Below are 16,306 nucleotides of genomic sequence, written 5' to 3'. Positions count from 1 at the left end.
GCAGTGCTGAACAGGGGAAAAAAATGGCCTGGTCATGAAGGGGGTAAAACCTTCCTGAGGTGAAGTGGTAAATTTATGCATGCATTATTTTTATGTGTTTTTTTTTAAAGTCCACTTTATATTATATTCTGTGTAATTTCCTTTATGAATTATTTTTTATATATTATTGTAGTGAACTTTGTATTTGTGTGATTTATCATACATGTATCATATATGGGCTGTTCAATAAAAAAAAAATACTGCAAGATCTCGGAGCTGATTTTATTTTTAAATGATTATTTTGATTATTATTAATAATAAAAATTCAATGGCAGATAAATCAGATCAGTTTCTTGCAATTGTGTGATTTTAACATATACATGTATCGTACATGGGCTGTTCAATTTGAAAAAATAAAAAAATAAAAAATACTGCAAGTTCTCGGAGCTGATTTTTAAATTATTATTATTTATTATTAATAGTAAATAAAAAAAAAATCAATAGCAGCCAATCAGATCAGTTTCTTGCATTTGTGTGATTTTTAACCAGATTTCTGTGCAGGACAGACTGGGGAGCAACCAAGCAATAGTGTGGTGAGATGTAGTCTGTTACATGTATCATACATGGGCTGTTCAATTAAAAAAAATAAAATAAAATACTGCAGGGGGGGAAAGCGTCCGGACTGGAAGGGGGGGGGGAAAAGCGTCCGGACTGGAAGGGGGGGGGGGAAGCGTCCGGAATGGAAGGGGGGGGGAAAGCGTCCGGACTGGAAGGGGGGGGGGAAAGCGTCCGGACTGGAAGGGGGGGGAAAGCGTCCGGACTGGAAGGGGGGGGAAAGCGTCCGGACTGGAAGGGGGGGGGAAAGCGTCCGGACTGGAAGGGGGGGGGGGAAGCGTCCGGACTGGAAGGGGGGGGAAAGCGTCCGGACTGGAAGGGGGGGGGGAAAGCGTCCGGACTGGAAGGGGGGGGGAAGCGTCCGGACTGGAAGGGGGGGGGGAAAGCGTCCGGACTGGAAGGGGGGGGGGGGGAAAGCGTCCGGACTGGAAGGGGGGGGGGAAAGCGTCCGGACTGGAAGGGGGGGGGAAGCGTCCGGACTGGAAGGGGGGGGGAAAGCGTCCGGACTGGAAGGGGGGGGGGGAAGCGTCCGGACTGGAAGGGGGGGGAAAGCGTCCGGACTGGAAGGGGGGGGGAAAGCGTCCGGACTGGAAGGTGGGGAAAGCGTCCGGACTGGAAGGGGGGGGAAAGCGTCCGGACTGGAAGGGGGGGGGGAAAGCGTCCGGACTGGAAGGGGGGGGGGAAAGCGTCCGGACTGGAAGGGGGGGGGAAGCGTCCGGACTGGAAGGGGGGGGGAAAGCGTCTGGACTGGAAGGGGGGGGAAAGCATCCCGACTGGAAGGGGGGGGAAAGCGTTCCGGACTGGAAGGGGGGGGGAAGCGTCCGGACTGGAAGGGGGGGGGGAGCGTCCAGACTGGAAGGGGGGGGGGGAGCGTCTGGACTGGAAGAGATTGAAATCACGAGAAACCAACAAATATTTGAAACACTTTGAATGAAGACCCTCAATGGCGGTCGCCGACTGTCCGAGGGTCTGCTGTCCGAGGGTCTGCTCTCCGAGGGTCTGCTCTCCGAGGGTCTGCTCTCCGAGGGTCTGCTATCCGAGGGTCTGCTCTCCGAGGGTCTGCTCTCCGAGGGTCTGCTCTCCGAGGGTCTGCTCTCTGAGGGTCTGCTCTCCGAGGGTCTGCTATCCGAGGGTCTGCTCTCCAAGGGTCTGCTCTCCGAGGGTCTGCTCTCCAAGGGTCTGCTCTCCGAGGGTCTGCTCTCCGAGGGTCCGCCTCTGAGGGTTCAGACACATTTCTGTTTATTTTGCTGTAAGTGGTTCCAATAGTATATCATGTCCCCCGGACTGAATTCGTGAGACGTCACAATCTTGCTGTATTCACAGTCTGAGTAGACCACCTTCCAGGGGTTGAAGTCGGTGTCCTTTGGTGGGGCCTCCGGCAGAACCCCCAACTTGTCAAGACAAAGGCCAACAAAGGCGTCCTCCAGATGGATCCATCTGATGGCTGGGGAGACTTTGACGATCTTGGTTGCCAGGTCTCCAGAGAAGGCGTAGCCGGTCCCGGAGCAAAACAACGGGTAACTGTCCTCCGGGTATTCTTCGGGAGGAACGTACCACTTGCTGTCCAGATTCCGGATCGGCGTTCCGTTGATCATCATATATCCAGTGAAGTAGTTTACTCTCGGAGGCTTGTCTGGTTTCAAGACATGGTAGACTAGATATTCGGTGTTGACGAACATGTCGCTGTCCGTTTTCATGACGTATGAGGCGTTCGGGCAGTATGTGGAAATCCAGTTGAACCCGTTGATGACCTTTGTGCTCAGGTTATAGTAGGTGTCCAAATAATCCTGCTGAATGATGTCGTGAAATGTCTGACTTTCCTCAACAAGAGACCTCTGCCCGTCCTCAGTCCACCCTTGGTTCTTGCCTACAATGAACAGCCGCAGTACCTTGACTCCGGGTAGAAAGTCCTCCTTCCCCCACGTCTGTCGAATGGCCTGCCGAGCTTGCTTCCTCCAACATTCCACGGTGATGAGAAGAATAAGGAATGGAGCGCCATCTTTACATTTATCGGGCTCATTGATGACGTAATCGTACGTATGAACCCTTTTCTGAGAGTCCTTGCTGGACTTGGTCTCCAGTGAAGAATTCGCCATCAGAAGCTGTGTATTTATAGAGGAGATGTGGTTCTCCACCACTTGCATGTTGACTTGAACCCTACTAGACAGATTGGCCAGGGCGTTTTGTATTTTCAAGGTGGAAATGACTATCTTCCCAGGGAGCCACCTTATGTTACTGAAGATGAGCACCATCAACGTAAAAAGGATCAGGACCAGAAACAAGAGGCGGGTGACCCTCCACTTAGTGCCGGAATAGCAGATGAGCCGTACCAAGGAAAACATGATCGACTCTTCACAAGGGCTTCATATTTCCAAACATTTTCAGCTCCGTGTTGGTTTGCGTTTTTGCCGCGGGTGTCTTTGCAGCATCTTCACTTCCTGGAGGAACGTTCTAGAAAAAATTAAAGAAGAATGTGAAACCAAGCTGAAAAATTTATGGAAAGCTCCTACCACCCCACCCATACCAGACATAGTCATGCCTACACCGCCATGAACTCGGCACCTCCTTCCCATCCCATAATGTCCATACTGCTGGCCCATGGGGCCTGCACAGCCCCTGATGAAGCTGCCCTTGGGCTGCACTGTGTAGATGTGGCATGAGCGTGGACAGGTAAGTAGACGTGTGCGGTTCGTTTCGTTCCGAATCGAAATTCGGACAAAAATTTTTGAATTCCGAGATTCAAATGTATCCAAATTTCCGAATGAAAATATTAAATTTTAAATGAATCCAAAATAATGAAATGAAAGTTCGTCCAAAATTTAAATCAAATTCAATATCAAGTGTTTATTTTTCGAAAACAAATTTGAAATATAAAACATTGCTGACTATTCTTGATTTCCTCCAAAGACTGTGTGTATTAGTGTCTTCCGAAATTCGAATTTTGAAAAGTATGGAATAGAATAAAATGGAAATTAATAAATATTTATAATAATAAAAAAAAAAAAGAATAAAATGGAATAGAATAGAAAATAAAAAGGAATAGAATAAAAAAAAAATACAACAGAATAAATATAGCCGTCTTCCAAAATGTGAATTTTAAAAGGAATACAATTAAACAGAATAGAGTAGAACAGGATAGAATAGAAAAGAATAAAATAGAAAATAAAGGAATAAAATAGAACATAATAAAAAAGAATAAAACAGGAAATAATGGAATAGAATAGAACCAACTATTTCTCTAAAATGAATTTGGATCAATTCAATATTTTTATTTGAATTCGATTAAAATTTGAATCAAATCCATTGGAAAAATTCTAATTTGGTCGAAAATGAATAAACGACGCGAAACAAAACACATTTTTTTTTTTCTGCACATGTCTACAGGTAAGTATAGGTGTTAGCGTGCAGTTAATTCAGACATGGGTGCAACAACCATTGTCATATATTATACTGGGGTTAGTCATTTTGATGGTATACGCTTCTATAATTTAGTGTTCTACGCAGCTTAGCTCCGGCTCCCCTGATGAATGGCAAGAGAAGGGCTGGAACTCCACAGTAATCAGCAGCTGCCAGCTGGCTTTCTGTAAGGGACTGAGTCTGAGAGGAACACTGGAAGGAGCAGCAGGTAAGCTGCTGCACTGGCCCCAGACATTCGGCATCTTCCTCTCTTCTTTCTTCCTCCACCTCAGTGGTGCGCTACATACAGAGTTCAGTGGTGCGCTACATACAGAGCGCAGGGTTCAGTGATGTGCTACATACAGAGTGCAGAGCTCAGTGGAGTGCTACATACAGAGTACAGAGTTCAGTAGTGTGCTACATATAGAGTGCAGGGTTCAGTGGTGTGCTACATACAGAGTGCAGGGTTCAGTGGTGTGCTACATACAGAGTGCAGGGTTCAGTGGTGTGCTACATACAGAGTGCAGGGTTCAGTGGTGCGCTACATACAGAGTGCAGGGTTCAGTGGTGCGCTACATACAGAGTGCAGGGTTTAGTGGTGCGCTACATACAGAGTGCAGGGTTCAGTGGTGTGCTACATACAGAGTGCAGGGTTCAGTGGTGTGCTACATACAGAGTTCAGGAGTGCGCTGTTTACAGAATGCAGAGGTCAGTGGTGCGCTATGTAGCAAGTGCAGGGTTCAGTGGTGCGCTACATACAGAGTGCAGAGCTCAGTGGTGCGCTACATACAGAGTGAATGGTTCAGGAGTGTGCTACATACAGAGTGTAGAGCTCAGTGGTGCACTACAAACAGAGTTCAGGAGTGCGCTGTTTACAGAGTGCAGAGTTCAGTGGTGCGCTACATACAGAGTGCAGAGTTCAGTGGTGCGCTACATACAGAGTGCAGAGCTCAGTGGTGCACTACATACAGAGCGCAGAGCTCAGTGGTGCACTACATACAGAGCGCAGAGCTCAGTGGTGCGCTACATACAGAGTGCAGAGCTCAGTGGTGCACTACATACAGAGCGCAGAGCTCAGTGGTGCACTACATACAGAGTGCAGAGCTCAGTGGTGCACTACATACAGAGTGCAGAGCTCAGTGGTGCACTACATACAGAGTGCAGAGCTCAGTGGTGCACTACATACAGAGCGCAGGGTTCAGTGGAGCACTACATACAGAGTACAAAGTTTAGGAGTGCGCTGTTTACAGAGTGCAGGGTTTAGGAGTGTGCTATGCACAGTATACTGGTCTCCACCTCTCACCTACAGTTGTGACCAAAATTATTCAACCCCCAATGCTGTAAAGGGGTTTAGGGACTATAGTGTACATTTGGAATTGTATTCAGAATCAAATCCTACAAGGACGTTGTAACTACCCAAATGCAACTAAAATGACATCAATTGTTTATGTAATACAGTAGTAAATGGTTCTTATGTGGTTTCTTCATTGCCACAATTATTCAACCCCTTAAAGACTACCACTCTGAAGAACAGAGGTTCATACAGGTGCTTTCCATCAGGTATTGAAAACACCTGTGGATGTCACCGAGCAGCAATCAAGCATAATAAGCACCAATTAGGCAGCTTTAAAATGACTGTGATACTCAGCTCCTTCTAGACATTTACTGGTGTGGTTACAAACATGGTGAAGGCAAGAGAATGGTCCAGGAAGACAAGAGAAGAGGTGATTTCTCTTCACAGGAAGGGCAATGGCTATAAGAAGATTGCAAAGATGTTAAACATACCAAGAGACACCTTAGGAAGCATCATTCGCAAATTCAAGGCAAAGGGCACTGTTGAAACGCTACCTGGTCGTGGCAGAAAGAAGATGCTGACTTCGACTGCTGTGCGCTACCTGAAGCGTAGAGTGGAGAGAAGTCCCCGTGTGACTGCTGAGGAACTGAGAAAAGATTTGTCAGATGTGGGTACAGAAGTTTCAGCCCAGACAATAAGACGCACACTGCGTAATGAAGGCCTCCGTGCCAGAACTCCCAGGCGTACCCCCTTGCTGTCTCCAAAGAATAAGAAGAGTCGACTGCAGTATGCCAAAAGCCATGTGGACAAACCACAAAAGTTGTGGGATAGTGTTCTGTGGACTGATGAAACAAAATTAGAACTGTTTGGGCCCATGGATCAACGCTATGTTTGGAGGAGGAAGAACAAGGCCTATGATGAAAAGAACACCTTGCCTACTGTGAAGCATGGTGGAGGGTCAATCATGCTTTGGGGCTGTTTTGCTTCTGCAGGTACAGGGAAGCTTCAGCGTGTGCAAGGTACCATGAATTCTCTTCAGTACCAGGAGATATTGGATGGAAACGTGATGCAGTCCGTCACACACCTGAGGCTTGGGAGACGTTGGACCTTTCAACAGGACAATGATCCCAAGCATACCTCCAAGTCCACTAGAGCATGGTTGCAGAGGAAAGGCTGGAACATTTTGGAGTGGCCATCGCAGTCACCAGACTTAAATCCGATTGAGAACCTCTGGTGGGACTTAAAGAAAGCAGTTGCAGTGCGCAAGCCTAAGAATGTGACTGAACTGGAGGCCTTTGCCCATGAAGAATGGGCGAAGATACCCGTAGATCGCTGCAAGACACTTGTGTCAAGCTATGCTTCACGTTTAAAAGCTGTTATAACTGTAAAAGGATGCTGTACTAAGTACTAAGATTGAATGTCACTTGGGGGTTGAATAAAACTGATAATGCTGTGAGCACAGAAAAGACATTTGTGGTTATTTCATTATAACTGTTATGTTATATTTGTCTGACCTACAAGTGCCTCTTTAATGTAAATGTAAGCAAGATGACTGAATGATCAAAAGCAATGTCAAACTGGCCAAAACACTCAATTTCAGTGGGGGTTGAATAATTTTGGTCACAACTGTAGGTGCGAGGGCCACATGAAATGGTCTCGGACCTTGTGTTTGACACGTGTGTTCTAACCCTTCGCCCCTCCATCAAAATACACGCGTGTTGTGTGATCGCCTTGGTCAGCTCAGAGCTGAAAAGGTCACGTCCCGCTTTATATTTTTAGCTCAATGGCTGCCGGAGATAACAAAGCAATTTCCTCAGCCTTGCCGGCATTCACGCAACATTTACCCGAGGTGATATGACGAGGCGGTCGATCTTTACACGTCTAGGGCACATGTAGGCAACCCTGGAGAGCTGGAGATCTGCAAGAACAACATGGAAGAGATCAGGAATCATCAGAGTGCAGGGCGCTACAAAAAACAAGAACGTCGCAAAGCCCCATTAAAAAGAAAGGCAGGGCAGAGCGCGGGGGTCAGTAGCAATGCAGAATCCAGGGGTCAGAAGTATGTAATGGAAAGTACTATAAAACGATAGATAGGGGGCGCCCCAGCCGAGCGCACTACCTTCCCATACACTTCATTCATAAATAAAAGCAAGTAATATACTCACAAAGGCATCAACAGGCGTATCAAATACTCAACACGTGACTGTCGCCAGATCCGCTTGTACCACGGGAAGACCCTTCAGGGTCAGCCCTTCTTCCTTGTTGGCTATGGGGAAGGGGGGCTGCACCTTCGAATTGTCAGCCATATTGGACTCTGAAGGGTCTTCCCCTGCTAAGGGTTGCGGATCTGGTGACAACATCTTGAGTATTTGACATGACTGTTGACACTTTGGGGTTTATTTACAAAAAGCTGGAGGGTGCAAAAGCAGGCTCACGCCTGCAGAGAAGAAACCAATCCCATTAGAACCATCAACATGGAGATGACCCCTCCCTCCTTAGTGGTTCCAACATCCCTCCGCTCTTCTGGGAAGGCGTTCCACAAGATTCTGGAGTGTGGTTTTGGGAATATGGCTCATTTGTCAGGTCAGGTACTGATGGTGGACGACAAGACCTGGCTCAGTTTTGGCCTTCCAACTCATCCCTCAGGCATTCAGTGCGTAGTCAACTCGGTCTGATTTAATATGGATACAAGCTGTTGTTCTCTAGAACTGGAACTCTTTATTATACGGATATTGATCTTGTCCGCTATATTAGGAGACTATATCTAGAATTCATCCACCAGCATTTGGGATTGACTATTGTTCATGTGTTGGGGTCATGCTGCTTTTCTCTAGAACCCCCCACGTTGGTTCTAATATGCTCCGCTCTTCTTTGAAGGCTTTCCATGAGCTTCTGGAGGGTGTCTGTGAGAATTTGGATCATTTGTGAGGTCATGTGTAGATGTTGGGTGAGAAGACCTGGCTTGGTATCAGCGTTCCAGCTCATCTCAAAAGTGTTCAGTTGGGTTGAGGTCACGGCTCTGTGCAGGACACCTACGTTCCTCCACTCCACACCAAAGTTCTTTATGGAGCGAACTTTGGAGCACAATCATAAAAAGTTTAATCGGCAAGGTGAAACCGTTCGTAAAATGGTCAATCTCCATTGTATGACCTGCTTTGCCTTGCTTTGGAGGCTTTGCAAGAATAACATGCTTTAAATTCATAGATCTACTGGCTTGCTGCTGTCTTTATTATTGCAACCTGTGGTTAGTTTTATCTATGAGATGTGGAGTGTGATTCTAGACTACGTAGTCATCTGGATCTGGTTTAATATTGTGGATCATAAATAAACAGGCTTTCAACTTGATGGATCTACTGACTTCCCGTTCTCTTTGAACCTGTGGTTCATGTGTCCTTGAGATGAGTGTGGAGTGTGAGTCTAAACTGTATAGCCAACTGGGTCTGGTTTAATATTGTGGATACAAGCTGCTTTTCTCTGGAACCCCCCTTCATGGTGGTTGTATCATCCTTCGCTCTTCTGGGAAGGCTTTGCACAAGATTCTGGAGGGTGTCTGAGGGAATTTGTACCCATTTGTGATGTCAGGCAGGATGCTGGTTGAGAAGACCTGGCTTGCAACCGTTGTTCCTGTTCATCCCATTCAGTAGGGCTGAGGGTCAGAACCCTGTGGAGGACGCCCATGTTCCTCCACACCAGACTTTGGATTAGACTTTGGAGCACACAGTCATAAAAGGCTTCCACAACAAGATTAAAAAAAGTTCATAAAATGGAAAATCCTTTTTATGACCTGCTGTGTAATCTTTACAAGGGTCATAAACTAACATACCTTCAACTTGGTGGATCTACTGGCTTGCTATCTTTTTTTTTTTCCCAGCCAGAGGTTCATTTATTCATGAGATGAGAGTGTGGAGCATGATTCTAGATTACGTAATCAAATAGACCTGGTTTAATATTGTGGATACAAGCTGCATTCTTTTAGAACCCCTTGTTATATGAATATTGATATTGTTTGCTATATTAGGAGACTATATCTAGAATTCATCTGCCAGCATTTGGGATTGACTATTGTTCATGTGTTGGGGTCATGTTGCTTTTCTCTAGAACCCCCCATGTTGGTTCTAAAATCCTCTGCTCTTCTTTGAATGTTTTCCATGAGATTCTGGAGGGTGTCTGTGGGAATTTGGATCATTTGTGAGGTCATGTGTAGATGTTGAGTGAGATGACCTAGCTTGGTATCAACGTTACAGCTCATCCCAAAGGTGATCAGTAGGATTGAGGTCAGGTCTCTGTGCAGGACACTTAAGTTCCTCCACGTTCCTCCACACCAAACTGGTCAAACCATGTCTTTATGGAGCTGGCTTTGGAGCACAATCAAAAAAACATTTCCACAGCAAATTGAAAACGTTCATAAAATGGTAAATCCCCATTTTATGGACTGCTTTACGCTACTGTGAAAGATTTACAAGGGTCATAAATGAACAGGCTTTCAACTTGGTGGATCTACTGACTTCCCGTTCTCTTTGAACCTGTGGTTCATGTGTCCTTGAGATGAGTGTGGAGTGTGAATCTAAACTGTGTAGCCAACTGGGTCTGGTTTAATATTCTGGATACAAGCTGCTTTTCTCTAGAACCCCCCTTCATGGTGGTTGTATCATCCTTCGCTCTTCTGGGAAGGCTTTGCACAAGATTCTGGAGGGTGTCTGAGGGAATTTGTACCCATTTGTGATGTCAGACAGGATGCTGGTTGAGAAGACCTGGCTTGGAACCGGTGTTCCTGTTCATCCCATTCAGTAGGGCTGAGAGTCAGGACCCTGTGGAGGACGCCCACGTTCCTCCACACCAGACTTTGGATTAGACTTTGGAGCACACAGTCATAAAAGGCTTCCACAACAAGATTAAAAAAAGTTCATAAAATGGAAAATCCTTTTTATGACCTGCTGTGGAAGCTTTACAAGGGTCATAAACTAACATACCTTCAACTTGGTGGATCTACTGGCTTGCTGCTGTCTTTTTTTTTTCCCAGCCAGAGGTTCATTTATTCATGACATGAGAGTGTGGAGCATGATTCTAGATTACGTAATCAAATAGACCTGGTTTAATATTATGGATACAAACTGCACTTTTTTAGAACTCCTTGTTATATGAATATTGATATTGTTTTCTATATTAGGAGACTACATCTAGATTTCATCTGCCAGCATTTGGGATTGACTATTGTTCATGTGTTGGGGTCATGTTGCTTTTCTCTAGAACCCCCCATGTTGGTTCTTAAATCCTCTGCTCTTCTTTGAAGGTTTTCCATGAGGTTCTGGAGGGTGTCTGTGGGAATTTGGATCATATGTGAGGTCATGTGTAGATGTTGAGTGAGATGACCTAGCTTGGTATCAGCGTTACAGCTCATCCCAAAGGTGATCAGTAGGGTTGAGGTCAGGCCTCTGTGCAGGACACTTAAGTTCCACCACGTTCCTCCACACCAAACTGGTCAAACCATGTCTTTATGGAGCTGGCTTTGGAGCACAATCAGAAAAACATTTCCACAGCAAAGTGAAACCGTTCATAAAATGGTAAATCCCCATTTTATGGACTGCTTCATGTTACTGTGAAAGATTTACAAGGGTCATAAATGAACAGGCTTTCAACTTGATGGATCTACTGACTTCCCGTTCTCTTTGAACCTGTGGTTCATGTGTCCTTGAGATGAGTGTGGAGTGTGAGTCTAAACTGTGTAGCCAACTGGGTCTGGTTTAATATTCTGGATACAAGCTGCTTTTCTCTAGAACCCCCCTTCATGGTGGTTGTATCATCCTTCGCTCTTCTGGGAAGGCTTTGCACAAGATTCTGGAGGGTGTCTGAGGGAATTTGTACCCATTTGTGATGTCAGGCAGGATGCTGGTTGAGAAGACCTGGCTTGGAACCGGTGTTCCTGTTCATCCCATTCAGTAGGGCTGAGGGTCAGGACCCTGTGGAGGACGCCCATGTTCCTCCACACCAGACTTTGGATTAGACTTTGGAGCAGTCATAAAAGGCTTCCACAACAAGATTAAAAAAAGTTCATAAAATGGAAAATCCTTTTTATGACCTGCTGTGTAATCTTTACAAGGGTCATAAACTAACATACCTTCAACTTGGTGGATCTACTGGCTTGCTGCTGTCTTTTTTTTTTCCCAGCCAGAGGTTCATTTATTCATGACATGAGAGTGTGGAGCATGATTCTAGATTACGTAATCAAATAGACCTGGTTTAATATTGTGGATACAAGCTGCACTTTTTTAGAACTCCTTGTTATATGAATATTGATATCGTTTTCTATATTAGGAGACTACATCTAGATTTCATCTGCCAGCATTTGGGATTGACTATTGTTCATGTTGCTTTTCTCTAGAACCCCCCATGTTGGTTCTTAAATCCTCTGCTCTTCTTTGAAGGTTTTCCATGAGGTTCTGGAGGGTGTCTGTGGGAATTTGGATCATATGTGAGGTCATGTGTAGATGTTGAGTGAGATGACTTAGCTTGGTATCAGCGTTACAGCTCATCCCAAAGGTGATCAGTAGGGTTGAGGTCAGGCCTCTGTGCAGGACACTTAAGTTCCACCACGTTCCTCCACACCAAACTGGTCAAACCATGTCTTTATGGAGCTGGCTTTGGAGCACAATCGAAAAAACATTTCCACAGCAAAGTGAAACCGTTCATAAAATGGTAAATCCCCATTTGATGGACTGCTTCATGTTACTGTGAAAAATTTACAAGGGTCATAAATGAACAGGTTTTCAACTTGATGGATCTACTGACTTCCCGTTCTCTTTGAACCTGTGGTTCATGTGTCCTTGAGATGAGTGTGGAGTGTGAGTCTAAACTGCGTAGCCAACTGGTTCTGCTTTAATATTCTGGATACAAGCTGCTTTTCTCTAGAACTCTTTATTATATTGGATATTGATATTGTTTTCTATATTTGGAGACTATATCTAGAATTTATCTCCCAGCATTTGGAATTAACAATCATTCCTGTGTTGGAGTCATGTTCAGGATCCTTATACAGTAGTGGCAACACTGAAATTTGGCACCCGGCCCCCCGCCATTAAAATTGGGCGCCCACCACCAGCACCTCCTCCCCTCAGGCCCCCACCACCAATAAAAATGGTGCGGGAACTCCCTCCTTCTGAGTCACATCTTGGCTCAGCCCTGTCTCTGAGCCCAGTCTCTGTCTCTGAGCACCGTCACTTGGTTCCACCTCCCAGTACCATACCTTTTAGAGAAAACAGAACCAGGGGCGGACGGACCTGTGGTGCTAAATAATTTGTATTCAGTTTGTTAATGATAACAAGGAAAGCAGTAAAAGAGATCTCCAGCAACCAGCAGCATCAGACCCCCTCAGCAACAATAGATTCCTCCAGCAACAATGGACCCCCCAAAAACAAAAATACCACCCCAGCAACAATAGACCCCCAGTAGCTGCAACAGATTTCCTGGCAACCAGCAGCATCAGACCCCCTCAGCAACAATAGATTCCTCCAGCAACAATGGACCCCCCAAAACAAAATGCCACCCAGCAACAATAGACCCCCAGTAGCTACAACAGATCTCCCAGGATCCAGCAGCATCAGACCCCCTCAGCAACAATAGGTTCCTCCAGCAACAATGGACCCCCCAAAACAAAAATACCACCCCAGCAACAATAGACCCCCCAAAACAAAATATACCCCAGCAACAATGCCCCCCCTCAACAATAGACCCCCAGCAGCTGCAACAGATCTCCCAGCAACAAGCAGCATCAGACCCCCTCAGCAACAATAGGTTCCTCCAGCAACAATGGACCCCCCAAAACAAAAATACCACCCCAGCAACAATAGACCCCCCAAAACAAAATATACCCCAGCAACAATGCCCCCCATCAACAATAGACCCCCAGCAGCTGCAACAGATCTCCCAGCAACAAGCAGCATCAGACCCCCTCAGCAACAATAGGTTCCTCCAGCAACAACGGACCCCCCAAAACAAAAATACCACCCCAGCAACAATAGACCTGCGAAAACAAAATTCTACCCCAGCAACAATGGACCCCCCAAGACAAAAGACCACCCCCACAACAATAGACCCCCAGTAGCTGCAACAGATCTCTCAGCAAACCAGCATCAATAGACAATAGATCGTTTTGGTGTGTTTTACCGCATTCCAGTACAGTTCTGTGCAGGAAAAATGCAGCCTGTTCTATTTTATTTTTTTGCAACCGGAACGCACCGGAACTGCAAGTGCTGATGGGAACTATGACACTGACAACCATATCACCGACTTTCTGTGCGTCTTGGATGCAGAAAAGAACACAACTGAAACGCATGGAGTGTGAACTGGCCCGGAAGAAAAAGAGAAGGGAAATAATGAACTGAAATGCATCAAAAAATCTAAAAAGCACCGGAACGCGCCAAAAAAGCGCATGCAACAATGCATCCACAATGCATCTGGACTGCGTTTCTATAGTGTGAAACGGCCAGGGGCGAACTGACCATTTGGAAACTCGGGCACTGCCTGAGGGCCCGGGGTTAGTAGGGGGCCCCATGAGATGCCCCTGGTACCTTTTTCATAGGCTTTTTCGAGTTTGGGCAAGGACACAGGGGCCCCATGATCCCCTATTGCCCGGGGGCCCCATGAGTTGTCAGTCCGCCCCTGGAACCGGCCATGGTGATACTCCAATGCAATCCATGGCAGTGTACCGGCACACATATGCTGCCATGTTGGCACCAGGAAAGCACATTTCGCCCACACGGCTCAGTGAGTAAAAACTGGGAACTTTTTTTGCAGCAAAATCAATTTTCTCAAAATAACTCCACTCACCAAAATACGAAGTTCCCGGATCACCCTGACCTGGGGTCTGCTGGGTTGGATCCTTTTCCTCCTTTCCCCATTGTTCTCTGAGGACTGAACAGAATAAGCAGCCAGATTTGGATTTCCCTCTATATACAAAGGTGTCATCCAACAGGGCCGGGGGGGCAGGGACAAAACCCATTATGCAAAGTCTAAAATGATTTGAAAGAAATTTCCCTATGGTCTTGCCTGCTAATAGCCTCGGCCCCGACTAGATAAACAGACCAAAGAACAAAAGGAAAAACAAAAAAAAAGAAATTTATATATAAAAAAAAATATATCATGTATATATACGGTACAGAGTATATATATATATATATATATATATATATATATATTTTTTTTTTTTTTTAATTTAGTTTCAAGATCAGCATATTGTTACAAAAATGCAGATGCTACTAACCCCCACCGAAGATAAAAAAAAAAAAAAATAAAATTATATATATATATATATATATATAAAATATGTATATATATAAAATATATTTTATATATACTGTACAGCATATAAGTGTGTGTGTATATATATATATATTATTTTACAATTTAAAGATCAGCATATTGTTACAAAAATGCAGATGCTACTCGCCTCACTAAGAGCCCAGCTATATAACCCCCACCGAAGAAAAAAAAATGTATATAAAAATATATTGTGTATATATACTGTACAGCGTATGTGTATATATATATATATATTTATTATACACACACATATATGTTGTACAGTATACTTACACAATATTTTATATATACTATATATAATTTTTTATTTTAAGTTTCAATATCAGCTTAAATATTGTTAAATTTATATATATATATATATATATATATATATATATATATATATATATATATATATATATATTTTTTTTTTTATTTTTTTTTTTTATTTTTTTTTTTCCCCCTTTATTTATTTTTTAATGATGCTACTCACCTCACTAAGAGCCCAGCTATATAATCTCCCCTCCCCCTCAGAGATAAAAAATATATATATATATACACACACACACACACATACTGTATATATATCCAGTGCTCAGCATTGAGTCCCTCAACAGATTTGTCTGAAAACCTTTACTTTCCTTTCAGAATCCACATTTTCTATGGGACTCCATGCTACAAACTCCTCCCACAAATTCCGGCCATTGATTGCAGACAAGATTTGTTCATTTTCACACACAAAAAAAGCATTTTTCCTAACAAATTCACCCGAGACCATGTTGCAAAAATGAACACACCCCAATGAAAGTCTTAGGAGCAAAGCTAAATTTTAGACAGCAAAATCCTAACGAACAAGAGTTCAGCTCCAGGTGAGTCTAATCATTCATTAAACAGGCGTCCAGCAGACAGGTGATTATAAAACGGCGTTACTTAACAAAGAAAACCCCGCCCATTTCATGGTGTCAGCAATGGCACCACAAGGAAGAGAAATGTCACAAGGCCTAAGATAGAAAATTTCTTTACATAAGAAAGATGAAGGCTACAAGAAGATCATCAAAGATTTACTTATCAATCAGACTACTGGAGAAAAAGTGATACAAAAATGTAACAAAGATGGAACTGCAACTATCTCACAGAGACGTCCAGGCCATCCACGGAAGTTAACACCTCCAGTGGAGCAACTTCTGATGAGAAGGGTTGAAGAAAATCGCCATGCAAGTTCATTGCAGCTAGCTGAAGAAGTATAAAGCCAAACTGGGGCGATTGTTTCCTGTGACACAATATAGCATACACTGCAGAGGATGCATGGGTCTCGTCCACGAAGGAAGCCTCTCCTAAAGCCCATGCACAAAACAGCCCACCTAGAATTTGTCAGGGTGCATGCTGAAAAAGAAGAAGACTACTGGGACTCTGGAGTGATGAGATCAAGATAAATGTTTTTGGAACTGATGGCTTCAAATCTGCATGGCATCGCAAAGGTGAGGCGTACAAAGAAAAATGCACAGTGCCTACTGTGAGACATGGTGGTGGCAGTGTCCTTCTGTGGGGCTGCATGAGTGCTGCTGGTGTCGAGGAGCTGCATTTCATTGTTGGTGTCATGAATTCACAGATGTACTGCTCTATATTGAAAGAGAAGATGCCACCATCACTCCGCACCCTCGGTCGTCATGCACTTTTCCAACATGACAATGATCCAAAACACACATCTAAGGCCACGGATGCATTTCT

At 44.6% G+C, this 16,306-nt stretch overlaps 1 protein-coding gene across 1 annotated transcript; it reads right to left on the bottom strand.

The window, feature by feature from the left end:
- Window positions 1-1,406: 1,406 nt before the first annotated feature.
- Window positions 1,407-7,240, bottom strand: LOC149429128 (beta-1,3-galactosyltransferase 2-like). The gene is made up of 2 exons (XM_089666701.1): window positions 7,129-7,240; window positions 1,407-3,045 (listed from the first exon to the last, which is right to left on the bottom strand). The coding sequence occupies exon 2, from the start codon at window positions 2,934-2,936 to the stop codon at window positions 1,818-1,820; it is 1,119 nt and encodes a 372-aa protein (XP_089522827.1). The 5' UTR covers window positions 2,937-3,045; window positions 7,129-7,240; the 3' UTR covers window positions 1,407-1,817.
- Window positions 7,241-16,306: the final 9,066 nt, after the last annotated feature.

The sequence above is a fragment of the Staurois parvus genome, unplaced genomic scaffold (genome assembly GCF_062004578.1).
Source record: "Staurois parvus isolate SC_StPar_1 unplaced genomic scaffold, SC_StPar_1.0 ptg002787l, whole genome shotgun sequence".
NCBI lineage: Eukaryota > Metazoa > Chordata > Amphibia > Anura > Ranidae > Staurois > Staurois parvus.
Note: the sequence above shows the minus strand (reverse complement) of the source record. Positions and strands in the feature narration are given on the sequence as shown.

Bases quoted from the DNA above. Each gene is read 5' to 3' on its own strand.
- LOC149429128 (XM_089666701.1), bottom strand. From the start codon at position 2,936: ATGTTTTCCTTGGTACGGCTCATCTGCTATTCCGGCACTAAGTGGAGG.